Here is a 20,734-nt window from a genome sequence, read left to right as displayed (position 1 = left end):
TAGTTTTCTATTATTTCTTTTTACATTAACCATCTTAGTGCTATATACAGACATACATTCAAGGTGAATTTCTCAAACTTGCCTGCAACCTGCAAAAGGCCCCAATATACCACTTATGCCTTTAAATGCAAGAGAATTGCATGGACCTTTGGATGTACACTGTTCATCGTATCACTAACATGGTGGGATGACATACAAGATTAGTATGACTAAGGAAAATAAAGTTGGTTCTCTCCAGTTCAGGTATCCTTTTGTCTGACGGATTGTTACAAGTAAAGTTAAGTTAGAATATTAAATTAGTCAAACTTCATGCTAAAGCAAAAAACAAGAGTTTTTATTTAGTTTGCCAGGTATTCTTTTAATGACAAAATTATAAAAGACCAAAAACATCATATTCTGAGACTGCCTTTTTTTTTTTAAATGGTCTGTTTTTATAGTTACAATTACTGCATAAGACAATGCCTTCTTGTACTGCAAAACCAAAATACACGCATGAGTTTGTGTCTGAAGTTCGTAAATTTAAAAAGTGTGCCTGAATTTTCAGTGTATTTAATTAGGATGTTACCCAATAACTCCTCACTTTTGTTTGAAGGTATAACGAAGTACATCATCATCTAGGCCTGTTTTTAAAGGAGCTGTTTTTCTGATAATTCTTCAAATGTAATTGCTCCTTTAGAATTCAATACATTCACAAAATAGCTGAATTAAGAACAGTATTACCAATGAATGGACTACTGGGAAGAGACTAATTTACCAAATGTACAGAAGTATAAGTTTTACCATAAGCAATTATGCATATCAAAAGATGACACCTGCAATTAATTTTTAAAACGTACAAAACGGAGGAAAACCTGAATTACAGAAAAGAAAGTCATTTATTTAATGAAAAACTAGAAGTTAATAAAAATTAGCAAATACACAAAAATATACACAAACAGCAGCAATACTATGTAGTGACTTAAGGGGGAAAAGCAGTGGCAAGAGACCGGACTGCTCAACATGGCTTGTCAGTCAAAGGGAAAAAAAACAAACAAACAAAAAACACAACAGTATCCTTTTCAACAGTACAATCAATCTACAAACAAGTTTTTAGAACTATTTTACAACGTTTCCTGTAGAATCAATTCTTAATACAAAAGATGCCCATTTTGGGTGTATATATATTTTCAGTGGTTTACTGTTGACTTATTTTAAATATATTAGTGTTACTACATGCAACTGCTTCCTGTAATTTAACAGCCTTTCCTTTTATTTACCTTCATATACATCTAGCCTCCCTCTACCAAATAGTTTGTGTCTGGCAGTCAAAGATGGTTACCCTAGTTTCTGCGAAATTAAATGCAACTGTTTTAAACACTGGCCTGAAAATGTTTGCTTGCCATTTCAACACATTGAAATAGTTACATTGATGCCTAAATTGCCATTTTCTGCAAAGAGCTGTGCAATGCTGGTGTCAAAGACTAGACAGTCACTATTCATAATGGCTGTTGCAATTCCCTCATGAATAGATCGAGGAGTTGCTTCCCAAGTCAATCGCCGCCTATGACCATTAAGCTCAAGTCGATAAGCAAAATTTTCTGCTTGCTTGCGTGTTCCTATCAGCTGTACAATAGCAAAGAACTGCTGGTGACCATCATATTTTTCCTGTTTCTCCAAGACTAACATGAAATGAAAGCCAAAACAAGATTGCATCATAACCCAGTCAACAGCACCAGGAAGATTAATGTCTGTAGCAAGGAAAACTATATCTTCTCCCTGTAGTGTTGTTATTGACTTATGCTGATGCATCAAATGTGGCATAACAGCATCCAGCGAACCTTGCCATTTACATGAAGCACCAGGACATGGACATGAATAAGGCCTAAACTCACACAGCTCTTCATGGTCTGCTTTTTCTGTGTGTGGCAAAGTTATCTCACATCCAGAAGAGGCGTATTTACATGGGAACAGTACAGAATTGGCAACTTTTTCCATAGCCAAGTTACGAATGGAACCCAGTGGGCCTCGGCAAGTTGGACAGCATGTAAGCTTGGGGCGACAGTTGCTACAAACAAGATGGCCACTCTGACACTGAAGAATAGGTGGCAGCACATAGTCAAAACACACAGGACACTCAAAAAGACTTGCCAAGTCATTGTTGGAAGCTGTAGTGCCAGTCAGAGCAGGCACCCTCTGTGATGGTGTACACTTTGAAGTACCTGTAGGTAGTGCTGTAGCAGTCTGACGGCTCATTTCTGTAACGAAGGAAAAACAGAGTTAGTATACAAGAGAATGTGTCAGTACACCTGTATCTCCATAACTATGAGTTTTTTCCCCTGTAATTGTTGATTTTAATTTTTGAGGAAAAAAATTAGACATACCATTTAATACATTGTATATTTCACAAACAATTTTTACGGGGAGCAAAAACAAACGTGATACTCATTAAATGTGAAAAGTGTGGCTATAGTGCATGTGAGCAAAGCTGGAAAGGATGTAAAATACTGGCATGCTGGCCAGCTTTACAAAGTTGAGATCAAGGAACACAGAAATTCTGTTAAATTTTCTAATTTAAGATTGAGAATGGATGTCTGTTTGCTTGAAGAGAGAGAAAAAAAGGAAGTAAAAGCACTCCTGAACAATAGGTATTTGGTGTGTATATTGGATATATAGAACAAGTGACTAGATCACACCCTAGATTACAAGAAAATAAAGGGTTCTAACCATAAGCATTCTTCTATAATAACCATCCTACTAATGACAGTAAAGCTATATTTTCAGAGTCCTCAGATTTAGCCAATATCAACTATGTGAAAAGCAACGTCTCAAAAAAAACCTTGCTATTCAAACTTTCTGCCATTTACTCTGCTTACTGGATATGTGTAGAAAAATCCTGATGTTGAGGTGAGTATGCAGGTGGGAGTGAGGCACTGGCTGGAAAATGACCCGAAGGCCAGACCATTTAGCTCTTTAGATTTTCTTTTTTCCTCCTCCCCTTGATGCTAAAGGTGAACGGAGACCCTACTTTCTCAGAGAAAACAATATTCTTTTCAAAAAAGGGTCTTAACCCCCTTCATCTTTTTTTTTTTTTCTCCTCTCCCCTCCCTTTCCCTGCTGTTTAGAATTTTCTGGTCTTTAGGGCAGGTTGTTTCAGTAGGCTGAGGTGGAAAGTCATTGAGAAGGTAAAGAGGTTTTTTTGCTGTATTTGCCAAACTAAGTATTATTAGTAAGAAAAAATATCCAACAAACTAAAGTCCATTTTACTACACTTTTTCAGTTCAGAAAAAACAACCCTAGTGGATAGGCATTTGGGAAGACAAACTATTTTAATTTTTCTTGGGAAAAACTATATTCAGCAGATGTGTCAATAAAAGATACACTTCCCTACATATACAGAAGAGATTGTTTAGCTAGGAAAGCAAGAACTCCTTTAATCTGCGAGACAGATTCACTATTTTAATGTTTACCAAACCAGGAAAAAAAAAATGTTTAATTCATTTGACTTTGACATTTAAATTTTTTCTTTGGGGTTACCACACACATTTTAGTTGTAAGTTTTTCTTCAGTTTTTTTAGCTATTCAGTTATGTTTCTAGCAGTTCTCTTCAGAGACCTGAACCACCTTTGTGAGGACGACAAAACAATGCATATCAAAGAGTCAAGAGATGCAACTCTAAATTATAAAATACATGCATACATATGGAAGTAGCCAATATTGTTTGTGAAAAAACTAGCCTTGCGCTAGTCTCCTGTGCCTCCAGAAGGGAAGGGGAAAAGAATCCTAAAACTGCCATCTAACCATTGGGCCTGACTCCACACTAAACTTTCAACTACTTGAAGTGCCTCCCCTTCCAGTGTACCTATTTAGAGCCCAAAGACTTTACTATGCCAGATTAGGCTGCTAATGTGTTGAAGTATAGGACTGTCTGCAATCCATGATTGGTTCCCCAGTGACAGAAGATAGGTTGAGCCAAACTCGATTCTACCAGTATGGTCTTAAATTGATTCCTGTGGCTACCTGACAGCAATACCATGTCTGGACTGCTGCTTTCCTGTTACAAGGCACTCCTATTTGAAGCAGAGGCGGGGGGGGGGGGGGGGGGGGGGGGGCGCTGCAGGGAGAGAGAAGATCTCTGTCACAATCCAGTCTAGTCCTGCAAGACCTTCTCTCTCTAAACAGACACTAGTCGTAAGGGATCCAACTGCCAAATCCTATGGGATGCTAAGCTCCAAGGGTTTGGGTAATGCCTAATCACTATTCCTGGCTCTGGGACACCCAAGAACACTTCTCAGATGCAGACCCCATGTCTGACACTTTTCTTGAATGCAGCCACCCAGACCCTGAAACGAGAGCTCTAGCCCTCCTGATCTCCCACTCTCTTCTCAGTTGCTTATTAGATCCACTCCATCTAGAGTCCATCAGGCTGGTGCACTCTGGTGTGTCTAGTTATACCCTTCAGGGGCCAACACACAATGTTTGGAAAGGAACTTCTTAATACACACACACACTCACTTTTTAAAAAACAGAAGAGTTATAGATCTACAGAAAAACCAACAAAGGTCTATCCTCCTCACCAGTCCTAAGAATCTTTTGAGTCACGGTCTGTCCAAGTTCAGGCTTGGTGGAGATGTCCTTGTCTTAAGACCAGGGCCTCTTGCTGCTGCTGTTGGTTGTCCCCATGTCCACACAACCCCTTCTCATAAACCTAGTCTTGGTCATGAGCCCCAGTGTAGGGCCCCATGCAGAGTTCACGTACGGAACACCATTGTTTCTTAGGGGTGGGCAGTGGATAAAAGCAAGTCCATAAATCATTAGGAGCAGTCTAGATTATGCTTCCTTTGTTAGACCTGCAAAAGGCATTAAAACACCTCCAAACAGGCTAGCATGTATCAGTTCAAACTGGTTCTCAGCACAGGACACAAAGTTGATACATAACGGGGGCTCCATCCCGCCCTGCAGGTTACAATTAGAGTTCATCAAATCAAATGGCATTGATAAGTTTTCACAGGCAGATTCCCCATCACACACTCTCCACCCATGGTTTTAATCACCATCTCAGAACAAGACAACATCCATCAGAACAGGGATAGCTCAAGGGTTTGAGCATTGGCCTGCTAAACCCAGGGTTGTGAGTTCAATCCTTGAGGGGGCCATTTAGGGATCTGGGGCAAAAACTGGGGATTGGTCCTGCTTTGAGCAGGGGGTTGGACTAGATGACCTCCTGAGGTCCCTTCCAACCCTGATATTCTATGAACACAAATATGGCCTTTCAAACAGTTAACTGCCCTTCATAGAGCCAGCTAGAGTAACAGGCTGATTAGGGATTGGCCCATGTACACAGACTATTATCCCACATCCCAGCTGGCGGAGCCAAAACCCACCCAAAGCCCCTTCTGTTCTCCACCCTCATCACCATGGAAAAAGCAGGAAACAGTAGTACTACAAAATAATGGAGAAATGAGAAGTTCAAGTTTATTTTAATAAGCTTGCTCTCTAAAGCCTACATTTTTGGTCATACCTAATTTTATGCTAACCTGCTACATTTTTTCCACCAAAAGCAAGCAGACAGATAACTGGAAAACAGTCAAAAGTTATGTAGAGAAAGTTGAAAAAAATTGTTTAAAGCTTCCTTTGCAGTTACAGAAACTGTAATACAACTGCCAGGATAGCAAATTGGTGTCAGGTGAAAATATATGCAACACCTGCTATTTTGGGTGCTATCCCATACCTAAGATGCCACACCAGTCCTTTCTCACTGTGGGGGTGGGAAGCTGGTCTCCAAGCAACACTGAGAACCTAAGGTACTTAGCGAGTCACCACCAAAAATATTATTGCATGTGGTTTAACATAAAAATGTATCTTAAAACATTTTACAAGGTTTAAATAATAGCAGAAAGAAACTGAATTACATAAAAAGGGGGGGGGGGATATGCTTCTAAGATTTTTAAATTCTGCATCAAGAAAAAATGTTCCATCGTTGAACCAAAAGCTGAACCAGTGTATCAACCTGCTGGAAAAACAAACCTAAGTTATTCCCAAAACTGCAGAGCAGGGAAATTATTTTGTTTGCAATGCCTGAATCTACTGGAGACTCTCAAATCCCAGATAGCAGGCTTAACACGGTGCACCTAATAAGTTGTAACACAGAAGGTTTAAAAATACCTTTTTTCTTGCTGGTTTTACTTCCTGGCAAACATGATGTAAACAGGACTCCCTCCTTCCACGAATACAGAAAGCTCAAGGCAGATTTCCCCGTCATGAGGAGTGAAACAGCTCATTACGTTTCCCCATAGAAACAAAAACAACTCATAACAGAGGCCCCTCCTGGTAACATGAGGCTTGAGGAGACAGACAGACCTGGAACGATACCAGAGGGGGGCTACTTTCATGCGAAGAATCACGCAAACGGAGCACTAAAAACCTCCAGCGCAGTAGGCAGAAATCTAACCAACTCCCCCATGTGAAGTTTCTTCAATAATCCACAGGGGGTTCTGAGGGAGAAGGAAACAGCTTTGTCCGATCTGTTCCAGTTAGGGCCTGTCACATATAAAAGAATCTTCAGAAAGTCTCCCTAAAATGGTTTCCCAAACTCTTCCGGCTGCTGCCTAGCAAAGGAAGCTCTGCTTCAGACGCCTTCCTTTCCCTCGGCTGCTGAGCTACGGAGCGCCCATGAGAAGGATCTGGCTACGGACACGCTGCCACCAGCTCTGCGTAGCTCCAGCCAGGCCGAGAGGGGGCTGCAAAGCCAGAGTAACAGGCAGAAGGGTGAACTCCTGAGTCCTGTGCGTTGTCTCCTGTGGAAAAGCCATTTGCTGCCAAAAGGTTGGTAGTCTCTCAGCTCTGTTCGAGCTCCTCCTAGCACCAGCCTGGGCGCACGGAAAAAGGAGGCGGCGGAGAAAGCAGACGGCAGCTCCTGCGTGCTGCCTTCCCTCCCCTCCGGCCCAGGGAGCCACCCAGGCATATCAACCTCATGTGATCAACCAAGCTCGCTGTGCAGTCAGCAAAACACAAACATTCAGAAACGCCGGGAAAGAATGGGTGGGTCCCCTACCTACAATGCGCTGGAAACTCCGGTCGTAGCTAATTTTAGAAGCTACGTCAACTGCCCAATATAAAATAAACTGCTGAATTTTAAGCGAGTAAGCTGTTTTCAACAGCTGACAACTTCATTTCTTGTTTTTCCTGTATGTGAATATCACTACTGAGAGTAGCTAACAAGCTTATACAGAACTACAGTCTCAATTTTGCATGCCTATGTGTAACAATTACATTCTAATCTATAAATCCACTTTTAAAAATTGACTAAAAATTTAAAGCATGTAAAACAAGACACCAGTGAGACATGCTAGTAAATCTTGTGCCACACAAGCCAGTAAACATTAGTTTTACTGTTTTGCATCTGACACTTGGGTGGTAATGATTTGTCCTGTTAAAACTTCCTACATAAAGGCTAAAAGAACAGGAGTACTTGTGGCACCTTAGAGACTAACAAATTTATTTGAGCATAAGCTTTCATGAGCTACAGCTCACTTCATCGGATGCATGCAGTGGAAAATACAGTGGGGAGATTTATATACACAGAGAACATGAAACAATGGGTGTGATCATACACACTGTAACGTGAGTGATCAAGGTGAGCTATTACCAGCGGGGGGGGGGGGGGGAGGGGGGGGCGCGGAGAGACACCTTTTGTAGTGATAATCAAGGTGGGCCATTTCCAGCAGTTAACAAGAACGTGTGAGGAACAGTGGGGGGGGCGGGGGATAAACATGGGGAAACAGTTTTACTTTGTGTAATGACCCATTCACTCCCAGTCTTTATTCAAACCTAAATTAATTGTATCCAGTTTGCAAATTAATTCCAATTCAGCAGTCTCTCATTGGAGTCTGTGATGTGATTAGGCCCGATAACGGTGTCCCCTGAATAGATATGTGGACACAGTTGGCAACGGACTTTGTTGCAAGGATAGGTTCCTGCATTAGTGATTTTGTTGTGTGGTGTGTGGTTGCCGGTGAGTATTTGCTTCAGGTTGGGGGGGCTGTCTGTAAGCAAGGACTGGCCTGTCTCCCAAGATTTGAGAGGGTGATGGGTCGTCCTTCAGGATAGGTTGTAGATCTTTGATGATGCATTGGAGAGGTTACGATACAACTGCATTTGCTCCAACCCCTCAGACAGAGACAAACACAAGATCTCTATCAAGAGTTCTTACAACTACAATACCCACCTGCTGAAGTGAAGAAACAGACTGACAGAGCCAGACGCGTACCCAGAAGTTACCTACTACAGGACAGGCTCAACAAAGAAAATAACAGAACGCCACTAGCCATCACCTTCAGCCCCCAACGAAAACCTCTCCAACGCATCAAGGATCTACAACCTATCCTGGAGGACGACCCATCACTCTCACAGATCTTGGGAGACAGGCCAGTCCTTACTTATAGACAGCCCCCCAACCTGAAGCAAAAACTCACCAGCCACCACACAACAAAATCACTAATCCAGGAACCTATCCTTGCAACAAAGCCCGTTGCCAACTGTGTCCACATATCTATTCAGGGGACACCAGCATAGGGCCTAATCACATCAGCCACACTATCAGAGGCTCGTTCACCTGTACATCTACCAATGTGATATAGATATTAAGGTCAGAAGGGACCATTATGATCATCTAGTCCGACCTGCACAACGCAGGCCACAGAATCTCACCCACTCACTCCTGCGATAAACCTCTCACCTATGTGTGAGCTATTGAAGTCCTCAAATCGTGGTTTAAAGACTTCAAGGAGCAGAGAATCCTCCAGCAAGTGACCCGTGCCCCATGCTACAGAGGAAGGCGAAAAACCTCCAGGTCCTCTTCCAATCTGCCCTTGAGGAAAATTCCTTCCCGACCCCAAATATGGCTATCAGCTGAACCCTGAGCATGTGGGCAAGATTCACCAGCCAGATACCCAGGAAAGAATCCTCTGTAGTAACTCACATCCCACCCCATCTAACATCCCATCACAGGCCATTGGGCCTATTTACCATGAATATTTAAAGATCAATTAGTTACCAAAATCATGTTATCCCATCATACCATCTCCTCCATAAACTTATCAAGTTTAATCTTAAAGCCAGATAGATCTTTTGCCCCCACTGCTTCCCTTGGAAGGCTATTCCAAAACTTCACTCCTCTGATGCTTAGAAACCTTCATCTAATTTCAAGTCTAAACTTCCAAATGACCAGTTTATATCCATTTGTTCTTGTGTCCACATTGGTACTGAGCTTAAATAATTCCTCTCCCTCTCCGGTATTTATCCCTCTGATATATTTAGAGAGAGAAATCATATCTCCCCTCAACCTTCTTTTAGTTAGGCTAAACAAGCCAAGCTCCTTGAGTCTCCTTTCATAAGACAGGTTTTCCATTCCTCGGATCATCCTAGTAGCCCTTCTCTGTACCTGTTCCAGTTTGAATTCATCCTTCTTAAACATGGGAGACCAGAACTGCACACAGTATTCCAGGTGAGGTCTCACCAGTGCCTTATATAATGGTACTAAAACCTCCTTATCTCTACTGGAAATACCTTGCCTGATGCATCCCAAGACCACATTAGCTTTTTTCACGGCCATATCACATTGGCAGCTCATAGTCATCCTGTGATCAACCAATACTCCAAGGTCCTTCTCCTCCTCCATTACTTCTAATTGATGCGTCCCTAGCTTATAACTAAATTTCTTGTTATTAATCCCTATGCATGACCTTACACTTCTCACTATTAAATTTCATCCTATTACTATTACTCCAGTTTACAAGCTCATCCCGATCTTCCTGTATGATATCCCGGTCTCTCTCTAAATTGGCAATACCTTCCAACTTTGTATCATCCACAAACTTTATTAGCACATTCCCACTTTTTGTGCTGAGGTCAGTAATAAAAAGATTAAATAAGATTGGTCCCAAAACCGATCATGTGTCAACAATGCCCCTCTGCCATGTACATTGGCCAAACTGGACAGTCTCTACGTAAAAGAATAAATGGACACAAATCAGATGTCAAGAATTATAACATTCAAAAACCACTCAGAGAACACTTCAATCTCTTTAGTCACTCGATTAGAGACCTAAAAGTCACAATATTACAACAAAAAAATCCTCAAAAATAGACTCCAATGAGAGACTGCTAAATTGGAATTAATTTGCAAACTGGACACCATTAAATTAGGCTTGAATAAAGACTGGGAGTGGATGTGTCATTACACAAAGTAAAACTATTTCCCCATGTTTATTCCCCCCCCCCACACACACTGTTCCTCACACGTTCTTGTCAACTGCTGGAAATGGCCCGCCTTGATTATCACTACAAAAGGTGTCACCCCTCCCACCTCTCCTGCTGGTAATAGCTCACCTTACCTGATGACTCTTGTTACAGTGTGTATGGTAACACCCACTGTTTCATGTTCTCTGTGTATATAAATCTCCCCACTGTATTTTCCACTGCATGCATCCGATGAAGTGAGCTGTAGCTCATGAAAGCTTATGCTCAAATAAATTTATTAGTCTCTAAGGTGCCACGAGTATTCCTTTTCTTTTTGCGGATACAGACTAACACGGCTGCTACTCTGAAACCTGTACATAAAGGCTGTTCCAGAGGGCAGATGAGCACAAGCAAGAGTACAGAAAACAGGTCTGAAGTAAGATGGGAAGACTCCATGAGAGTTGTTTAGAACTAGAACAGTTTTTAAGCTTGATCTTGATACAAGTGGAAAAATCAAGTTGATGTAGCTGAATATTGCACATACTGGACTCTGGAAAGCTGGGACTTAGGGGTTACAGGAAAGGGAAGTGAAATAGCAATGGTGAGGGCATAAAGGCACATTTTAACACATACACATAGATTAGAAAATGAGTACAGTAATAGTCTGTAAACCTAAAGACTGCCAGGAGCAAATAGAGGTTGCCTGCAAAAGGAAAAATATATTGAATATGAGCTTCTATAATGTATAAAAGGTGGCCAGGAAAGTTTTTTCTTAAAAAGTGTTTTCCCACTACATTAAAAACTCAGGGCTTGTCTACCCTGTTTTTTCCTGGAAGACTATGGACAACTGTATGAGCATTTTAACACTACAGCAACTATCACAGTTCAGGACAACTGTACCTGTATTTCCTCTAAGTCATTCAAAAAGGGCACCCAATCTCAGTGTTCCAGCTGTTGCCTCTTTTGGGTAGACACCCATAATGGGTCTCACTCCCTTCTGACCAAGGTATGTCCAGGCTGAACAGTTCCCCTCCTTCACTGTGTATTGTCCAGCAAAGACAGTCTGCCTAAACAGATGTGCTTACTTTCTCTTCAGATACTGATAAAAGTGATTGTCAACAGTTATAAGTTACCACACAACACTTCCTATGCAAACCCACCTTGTTTTTAAAGGTAAGCAGCATTGGGGGGGGGGGGGGGGGGGGGGGGGAATCTACATGCATGCTCATAAAGCTTAGGACTAACCCTAACATGGATTCTGGCAGGCCTAGTCCTTAAGCCTACCCCCCCCCCCCCCCCAAGCATTGGGACCTTCCAGGGACCAGGGGTCCTGTCCATTTGCTGGAATAGGAAGAAAGCACTGAGCCGGTATTAAAACCAAGCTACTTACCCAAAAACCCTTTCTTTCTTTGTTGGACCCTGGAGAATCCAGTCTGAACTAGTATATTACTCCTACGGGAATCTTGCACAATTGTGCAAGCGCAGAATTCATGTGCCCAACAGATTTTTTTTCTCTCCACAGAATATAGATTCTGCTGGAGAGGAGTTGCAGTTACAGCTTTCACCCACCAGGGGCTGCTGTGGCACCAGAAGAGAGAGCAGCCAGTCAGCAGAGAGGGAGGGGGAAGAGCCTGCCTTCCTCACAGGGGAGGAGGTATGGGATGGACAAGCAGGCACATGGGGCTGCTGGGGGCTGTCAGAGGCTGGGGTTCAGAAGGGCTCGTGGGGAGGCAAACTGGGGCACAGGCTCATGAGCTGGTGGGGTGACAGCATTGAGCCAGGGGCTGCATAGGAGGAGAGCTGCAGGACCACACGGGGATGGGTAAGGGGAGCTGTAGGGACACACACAGAATCGGACAGCTGGTGCGAAGAGTAAGTACTTCCAAAACCTGATCAACAAATCAGAAACATTCTTTTAGCTCTAGTTAAAATTGTATAGTATTTACTCTGGATTACTATTGACTTTTAGTGTTGTGTGATAATGAGGAAGCATTGAGATGTTTGAAATAACTATAATGGTAGCATGTACTACGGGCAGAAAACAAAGCAATTTCCTGGAGGGTTGGAAAGTGGCAAAATTCATAAATGAATAACTAAAAATTGCTACAGATCTTAGATTTTTATTAAATGATTGGTTATTAAGGGTATGTTTTCACTACCCGCCGGATCAGCGGGCAGCGATCAATCCAGTGGGGAATCAATTTATTGTGTCTAGTCTAGATGCAATAAATCAACCCCCAAGCGCTTTCCCGTCGACTCCTGTACTCCAGCGCCGTGAGAGGCGCAGGCAGAGTCGACGGGGGAGCAGCAGCAGTTGACTCACCACAGTGAAGACACCACAGTAAGTCTAAGTATGTCGACTTCAGCTATGTGAACAGCTACATTATTCACATAGCTGAAGTTGCGTAACTTAGATAGATCCCCCCAGTGTAGACCAGGGCTAAGACAATGTCTCATGAACTGTAACCCCTTCCAAACAGTTTAAAACTAGGCCAGCATAATTATGGCAGCCCATATACATTCACTGATGTTACTCTCTTGAGACAATGTATGCTCTATCCAATATGCTATAGCCAACACTACTCATGAAATCCAGTTACTAGAACTTTTCTGCTGTGAAAAGACCTACCAGCATAATTCTGGAAGATAAGCTTTTCCCATTTTAAAGACCAATAATTTAAGCCCGCAAACAGAGTTTAAAAAATATCCAAAGATGAATAGAAATGTTTTCTTTAAAAAATTTTCATACAGATACTTTCTGAAACATTCATCTTTAACATGAAAATTTCCTATGCTTTATCTCTATTCACAGCGTACAAAAGTTGGTTAAATATTAAAAAAAGGGAGTTACTTAATGCAGTATGAACCAACCATTGCCTTTTGCAATATAAGGACTGTATTCTGCTAATGAAAAACATCATTTACTTGGACACAAGAAATGTATCAGTTCAGAAAGTCAGTGATTTTAAGATTATGGGATTTCAACAATTTTTCTGTGTTCTTCTTACACCGTGTTTTCAGACATGGAGCTCAAAAATGCAAACAGATGAGTCTGCAGCATTCAGAGAGCTATGAACTTTAATATCAACTCTGAAACACTACTGTGATTACTTAAATTCATTTTTTAATTACAGTAACTCCTCACTTAACATCGTCCAGGTTAACGTTGTTTCATTATTAGGTCGCTGACCTATTACAGAACATACTCCTTTAAAGTCCTGTAGTGTTCCTTTAACGTTGTTTGGCTCCCACAGCTTGGTGCTCCTGCTGGGGACCGGGTTGGGGCACGGGGGCTTGCCCCATTCCGCCCACCCAGCAAGCCGCCGCACCCTGACCCTGCTCCACGGCAGGAGCGCCAGGCGGGCGGAAAGGGGCAAGCCCCTGCACCCTGACCCCACCATGCCCCTGCCTCAACCAAGCTTCACAATCATCATTGGAGAGTATTAAACTGTTTGTTTAAAATTATTTAAGATACTGTATATGTATATAATGTCTTTTGTGTGGCAAAAAAAATTTCCCTGGAACCTAACCCCCGCAGTTATATTAATTCTTATGGGGCAACTGGATTTGCTTAACATCATTTGGCTTAAAGTTGCCTTTTTCAAGAACATAACTAGGACGTTAAGTGGAGTTACTGTATTTTATTGTCAGCCATTTGACATGTAGCTAATGCACTTGAGCAGTGTAGCTGGACTCACCTATTACACTCTAATTGATAATTTGAAGGTAGGTTAAGCTAAACAGAAACAAGGTACTCTTATTCAAGAATAGGAGTGTCTACACATGGTAGTATTCAGGGATAGGTGTTTCTGAATAACTCTCAAAAGCAGACAAGCCCTAAAATTACACTCTAAAGAACACATTCTACAAAAATAAAGCTATAAACATAAAACTTGCTAATAAATGTTCAGATTTTTTTTTTTAATTCAAGTGAGATGTTTGATGCTGTTCTAACTAACTTTCAAAGAAACATCCGTTATAGAGCAAGCAATTGAAACGTACTGGGTTTGTACGGTGGCGCTCATAAGACTCTGGGGTACCAAGAGACTACTACTACTACTTTTTTTTTTTTTTTTTAAATAGAATTTCAGAACCAATGCCTTATTCTCTGGGCTACCAGCGTTGGAGTGTGCCTAAGCATCCAATCCAAGTTTCACAACACAAAAGATTAAAGGGAACTGATTAAAGAAATATACCCAGTTAATCCTGGCAAGTGTCCTACGCCCCATGATGCATAGTAAATTGAAAAACCCCACAAGTCACTGACTAAGGGAAAATTCCCACCTAACCCCAGATATGGCAACCAGTCGGACACTAAGCACGTGAGGAAGAACCAGCCTGCCAAGCACCTGAGACAGAGAATGCTTGGTGCCATCTCAGAGCACCAGCTCAACCTTTCCAGTGTCCTGTTTCCAGATAAGGCCTTCTCTGATGCTTCAGAGAAAGGAAACCAAGAAAACTCTGCAATACACTGCAGAGGAAAAATCACATGATACATCCTAATATCACAATTGACTTTTTCGCAGCCACATCCCATTGGTGGCTCATCATCATCCTGTGATTGACCAACACACCCAGGTCTTTCCCCCTTCTGTGGCTTCCAACTGATAAGCCTCCAGCTTGTAGCAGAAATTCTTATTATTAGACCCTAAGTGCATGACCTTACCTCTGTGTATTACTGAATTTCATTCCATTTCTGTTTCCCTGGTCTTCAAGGTCATCCAGACCTAGTTCATTCAGGGTTGAAAAAACAATTAGGAGTTGAAAAAACAGGACAGCTTAGGCAGGAGAGGATGAGATCTAACTGAAGAACATGAGGGCAGCTTTTAAAAGGTACAGTTCTGAGCAAGATGAAGCCTTGTTTTGGGTTGAGTTAAAACCTCATTTGATTGACACCCTTCAATTAATGTAACTGTAAGGATAAGCCCCCACCTAGGACAAAAGGAGCATGAAAACAAACAGCACTTTTTGATGAGTGTTGGTGGGGATGGGGGACACACAGAGAGAAAGAGAAACTAAGGGTATGTCTACACAGCAAATAAACTAGCATCTGGCTTGTGCCAGCCGACTTGGGCTTGCAGGGCTCAGGCTGCGAGGCAGTTTCACTGCTGAGAGAGGTTTTTGTGCCAGGGGTACAGGCTGAAAAAAGTGTTCTTGGTACTGGGAGCAAGAGAACATGTTCACTGCTATTTGATTCCTTCTTTGTTCAGAAAGACATTCCTTGTAAATAAACAAAATTGGATAAAGAAATACCTGGCTATCACCAATTTCTCCTCCTAACTAGAAAATCCCAGGGCCTCAAACTCTAACTAGTCACTCAGGTCAAAAGAAGGCAACGCTAGTGTCAGGTGTGGGATTTAGTTTCTAAGGAGAGAGACTGTGAGCAGATACACTTGTTGGACCAAGAGGGAACAAATGATAGCAGTGCTCACAGAAATGTAAGATGGCCAAAAAGGTTTAAAGCAAGATCTAAAATAGGAGCTGGAAACTTCTCAAAAGGAATTAAGTCAAGACCTAAAAGAGCTGCTAAAAGTTTGCCAGAAAGGACCCAAAGGGGACTTGCAGGCTGAGTTGAGATCCCTACTGAAGCAGCAACTACTAAGTGCCCAGCCAGATGGGGAAACCCAGCCGAAACACACCCAGGCAGGAATGGTAAAATGGATTATGAGGTAACCAACAATCTGACTACAACTGATCACAGGTTTTTTCATGAAATAGTAGAGACAAAAGAGGCTTTGGCCAATCTGGAACTAGCTAACCAAGACGAGCTGCAGCAAAGACTTAAGACTCTGAATATTTCACTCCAGGACGAAATGAAATGGTCACGGATCACAGCAGAAGACAGCTGACTGGATGTGGAATTGAGCCAGCCAGAGTACTTGGTAAGTCCAGACATTTACAGAGTTTTCTACCCCATTTAATCCACAGTGGCTAGACTATCCAGCTCAAATAATGCAAAAGCCCTCTATCTTTGAGGGAAAAGCTCCTTGGCAGGCTTATTGGCTCAATTCAACATTACAGCTCAAATGAATGGTTGGGGAAAATGGGAGAAAGGAGGGTTTCTAGCAGCCCACTTGGGTGGGCCTAGCTCTGACAGTGCTGCAGAACTTACCTGCAGAAGAGCGACTGAGGCCATGTCTAAAGCAGCATAACTATGCCATCGTAACTACGCTAGCATTGCCCTATAGCGTAAATGCAATCGACTACAATGGAGGGAGCTTTTCTGTCGCTATAGGACCACCACCTGCCTGAATAACAGTAGCTAGGTATATTGAAGCTTATGTCTATCAACTTAACTGCATCTACACAGGGAGATAGGTTGGCATAGATACGGCACTCACAGGTGTGGATTTTTTCACACTGCTGAGCACCATAGCTATGGATTTAAATTTTAAGGGTAGACCAGGCCTGAGTTATTCAGACCTGGTACAAGCCCTTGATCTATGGTTTGGAGCTAGCCATCTATCTGAGCTGGCCACAGCACACAAGAGATAGGTGAGTCAAAGAAACAACCCAGCCTAAAGTGACACAGGACCTACAGAACCTTATGTTCCTGTTGTACCCCAATACCAGTAAGGTCTTCCAGGATAAATTCGTGATGGACCACTTCATAGATATTCAGCTGGACTTGCAGATTAAAATCGGAGAAAGGAAGCCAAAGACACTCCAAAGAGGCTGTGGAACTTGCCAGAAAACTTGATCCTCGCAACAGTGTATCAGAAGAGGAAGCAACCACTAGTGAAGAAAATGTAAGCTGATCACCATGAGCTATGTCTAATATGTATGATAAAAGAGAGGTTTTTTAATTTGGTTCATGACTTTACTGAACGATTAGAAAAAAATGAAATCTTGTTTGTAAAACATGGGAAATTGGCAGTAATGCAAAGGTTTAAAGGAAATGGTTCAATTAAATGCTGATACTGTGACAAAACTGGCCACAAAAAGAACTACTGTTATACATTTTAGGCAGGCCAACAAAGATCGTCACAAATATCTAGAGGAAGCCTCCTTCCCAGTTCAGGAAACTGGGGGAACACCAAGCTCAAAGGGAAAAGCTTGGAGGTACAACAATCAGATCCACAGTTTTACTTTAAATCTGGGCAGCTGAATAATAACAATGGAAGTTTGGCAACTGATTGTGTAATGGGATCTGTAAAATTCACGGGGAAGATGGACCCTAATAACTGATACGCTTAAGATAAACCGGACGTGCTAAAAAGGCTAGGGAATCAGGGATCCATAACTGAACCACCTATTTGGTCTCAAATGGCGACAGTGACCATGGCAAGGGCACCCATCCAAAAACTGGGAAAGTTGCATTTGAAGATTGGACCTCCGGAATTCAAGCAAGAAATCTGGGTGCCTGAAACAGTGCATAAACTAACAACTGACTTGGATTTCATTATGGCTAACAACTGTGTAATCAATGCCAGGAAAGGTGTTTCTCAAATTCAGTCTGTGGAAATTCCCTTTAAAGATATGGCTCATGTGAGACAAATGATTTGTAGGCAGTTGGTATGCAGTGAATGAATTATCCTTCCCCTAGGGGCAGAAACCATTTTAACAGCTACTTGCTGTGGTAACTTTCCAGCAAGGGAAAGGTGGTGAGTAGCTGAAACCTGTTTTGAGACCCAGGGTCTTGGGGGAACCTTAACTGCTAAAGTTGTTGTGGATCTCAAAGAACAACTGATTCCTGATCATTTGTTGAATGTTTCTGACAAGCAGCAAATAGTAAAAAGGGGAATCATTCTTAATTGAAAATGATTCTTTTGGACTGTTCCTGTCCTATTCATGTTTCAAAACTCTCTTCATACTGGACACAGATGCTTACAGCTTCGGAGACAGAATTTCAGCTTGGCTGCCCAACCCCAAATCTGAGAATGTGGCTGTGAAAACTGAAGCTGGAAAAGTTGTTACAACGACTCCCCTATTCAAACAGGCAGGGTCTGCCTTACCCAACAAACTCCACAGAAACAATGGGCATTTTTCAAGGGCTGATAGCAAGGGGGTCCCTCTCTGGCAACTGAAATAAAGTCTATCAGGGAGCAGAAATTTCCAGAGGAGTCTGGTTGTGAATAAAAATAAATTTGGATTAGTAGGTGAAACATCTTGAAGAAAGACACCATACATACATACACACACAGTTAACCCTGAACCATTTTATTTGTTAAATTATTCCTTTTCTTTTGGTTTGAAATAAGTTATTGGGTGTCAACATTTTAGGCTTCATCAGGATGACGAGCCAAATCAGAGGTGTCTGCACGCTTCAATTAACATAACTGAAAGGATAAGCCCCCACCCAGGACAAAAGGAGTATATGAACCCACCCAGGAGTTTTTGCTGAGCAGTTAGCATGTGCATGTGTGTTCAAACAACATGCACAGAAAAAGATAGCTTGAAAAAAAGCTGAAAGCGCAGATCTGACCCTGGAAGAAAGGTTTTTGGGTCAAGATGCAGGTTGAAAAGAGAGTGTTCTTGGTGCTGGGAGAAAAAAAAAGTTTCCTGCTATCTGATTCTTCTACGTTCAGAGGCACAGGATTACATGCATGCTTTGTAAATAAAACAAGATTGCAAAGAAGAACCCATCACCAATTTCTCCACCTAACTGACACATCACCCTAGGGTCCCAAACATTGACTAGCCAGTCAAAAAAGAGCAATAGTACTTAGGCACCTAGCACATATATGTGCTACTGAAAGTGCCATTAGGCACTAACTCCCATTGATTTTAATGGAAGGTAGGCACCTAACCTGCATAGATACCTACTGGATTTTTCAAAAGCACCTATCTGCATTTCTAAATATCTTCAAAAATCTGGCACACATTGATCAGACATCATCAACTTATTTACTGCAATTAATACGTTGTTTAATAAATCCATTTTAAATGCAAAATGTCTTTATGCGTACTTTTTTTGTGATGTGCCCAGCACATTTACGGGAGTTTTATTTAACTAATAAAAACAATTAAAATGCTGGTTTTGTACATGTTTAATGGAATTCCAATTTCCATCCAGTGCAGCTTGACACAAATCCAAAGTAAAAAATTATCTAGTATGTAAGCATGTAATTTGCCATTTTATAGTATAATAAAAATGTAAAAATTAAGAATCTGAATAAGTACATGTTAAGCTAGATACTTGCCTAAAAGTTATATGGACCCTGGCTATAAAAAGTAGTACCAAATTTTGTTAAAGGCTAAATTAGTTTTCTAATCAACATGTTTTCATAGTTATTCCAACCAATGACAATGAACCTTTAGGAAAATAACTAAAAGCTGCAAATGCAAAACAAGATTAAAATCAATTTAAATCAGTGTTTCCTGATTTAAATCAAACCACCCTGCCTGAACTTACAATCAGAAAGACTAACTTGTTATTCAAAAGAGCATTACAAAGGAGCAAAAGAAGGGCGCCAAGCCAAATACACCTGGTGCCTTTTGCAGGTCACCTTTAAATCTTCAAAACTCAAGCATGACTACATAGTCTGGCTTCCCAGAAGAGTCAGCATGAAAACTGAAGGTTTGTTTAAATATAATGATGCCTTTAGACATATTTCTACATGCCAGTATTCTTACCCAGTTTACTCCCCTAACCCCAAAAACAGGGGGAAGGTTGAGAATAAGGGGGAAACAAGTGGTTTTCAGTTTGTTTTCCTTATAATTTACCATGTCTGAAAAGCATCAATTATATTCTTTACAGAAATAGAAATTCAATGGAAGTATTAGAGACTTCCTCTGAATCACTACAAGCACACTGATGTTTAAAAAAAATTGATCTACGTTCACCCATTTCTTCAGTATTTCTCCCATTACTTCAGTCAGGACACTGCCATTATTTGACATCTCCATTGTGCCCTGGTACATACTCCTCTTAAAACTCTGTTCATTCCATCCTATGGTTAGAATGTTTTAAGAAAATCTCAACCAAGTAGTCTGATAGCGAATACATCAATATCTAGTTGTTGCCCTATTATTATCATCTCCTGAAAAAATTCAGAGTATTTGCCCATGCCTAAGGCACAGTAGTAATCTTATTACACGAGCAGTTATGTATGCAATGAATGTTTATCTAGGTCATCTGTTCTATTCTTGGAAGAACTGTGATGTGATTTATTGTTTCATTTGAGGAATTTCTGAATAAAGACATTACCAAGAGATACAGTGGAACCTCAGAGCTACAAACGCCTCCAGAATGGAGGTTGTTCAGAACTCTGAACAAAATGTTATGGTTGTTCTTTCAAAAGTTTCCAACAGAACGCTGACTTAATGCAGCTTTGAAACTTTACTACGCAGAAGAAAAATGCTGCTTTTAACCATCTTAATTTAAATGAAACAAGCACAAGAAACAGTTTTTTTTTTTTTTAGTAGTTTTCATTTAACACAATACTGTAGTGTATTTGCCTTTTCTTTTTTGGTCTCTGATGTTGCCTGATTGCGTACTTCCAGTTCCAAATGAGGCATAGGGTTGACTGGTCAGTTTGTAACTCAGGTGTTCGTAACTCTGAGCTTCTACCGTATC

At 41.4% G+C, this 20,734-nt stretch overlaps 1 protein-coding gene across 6 annotated transcripts in view; it reads right to left on the bottom strand.

Annotated features, from left to right (window-relative positions):
• Positions 1–313: 313 nt before the first annotated feature.
• SIAH1 (siah E3 ubiquitin protein ligase 1) overlaps positions 314–20,734 on the bottom strand; it is a 32,658-nt gene continuing 12,237 nt past the window's right edge. For 4 of the 6 annotated variants that reach the window (XM_037877854.2, XM_037877850.2, XM_043526258.1 and 1 more), the window contains exon 2: positions 314–2,234. In XM_037877854.2, coding sequence (XP_037733782.1) covers positions 1,384–2,232 — 849 coding nt within the window. In that variant the 5' untranslated portion in view covers positions 2,233–2,234 and the 3' untranslated portion in view covers positions 314–1,383. Of the gene's footprint in view, positions 2,235–4,553; positions 4,933–6,141; positions 7,081–20,734 lie in introns of those variants that run through there. The other 2 variants (XM_027822138.3, XM_007059649.4) reach the window with 2 other exon arrangements.

The sequence above is a fragment of the Chelonia mydas genome, chromosome 12 (genome assembly GCF_015237465.2).
Source record: "Chelonia mydas isolate rCheMyd1 chromosome 12, rCheMyd1.pri.v2, whole genome shotgun sequence".
NCBI classification, from domain to species: Eukaryota; Metazoa; Chordata; order Testudines; family Cheloniidae; genus Chelonia; species Chelonia mydas.
Note: the sequence above shows the minus strand (reverse complement) of the source record. Positions and strands in the feature narration are given on the sequence as shown.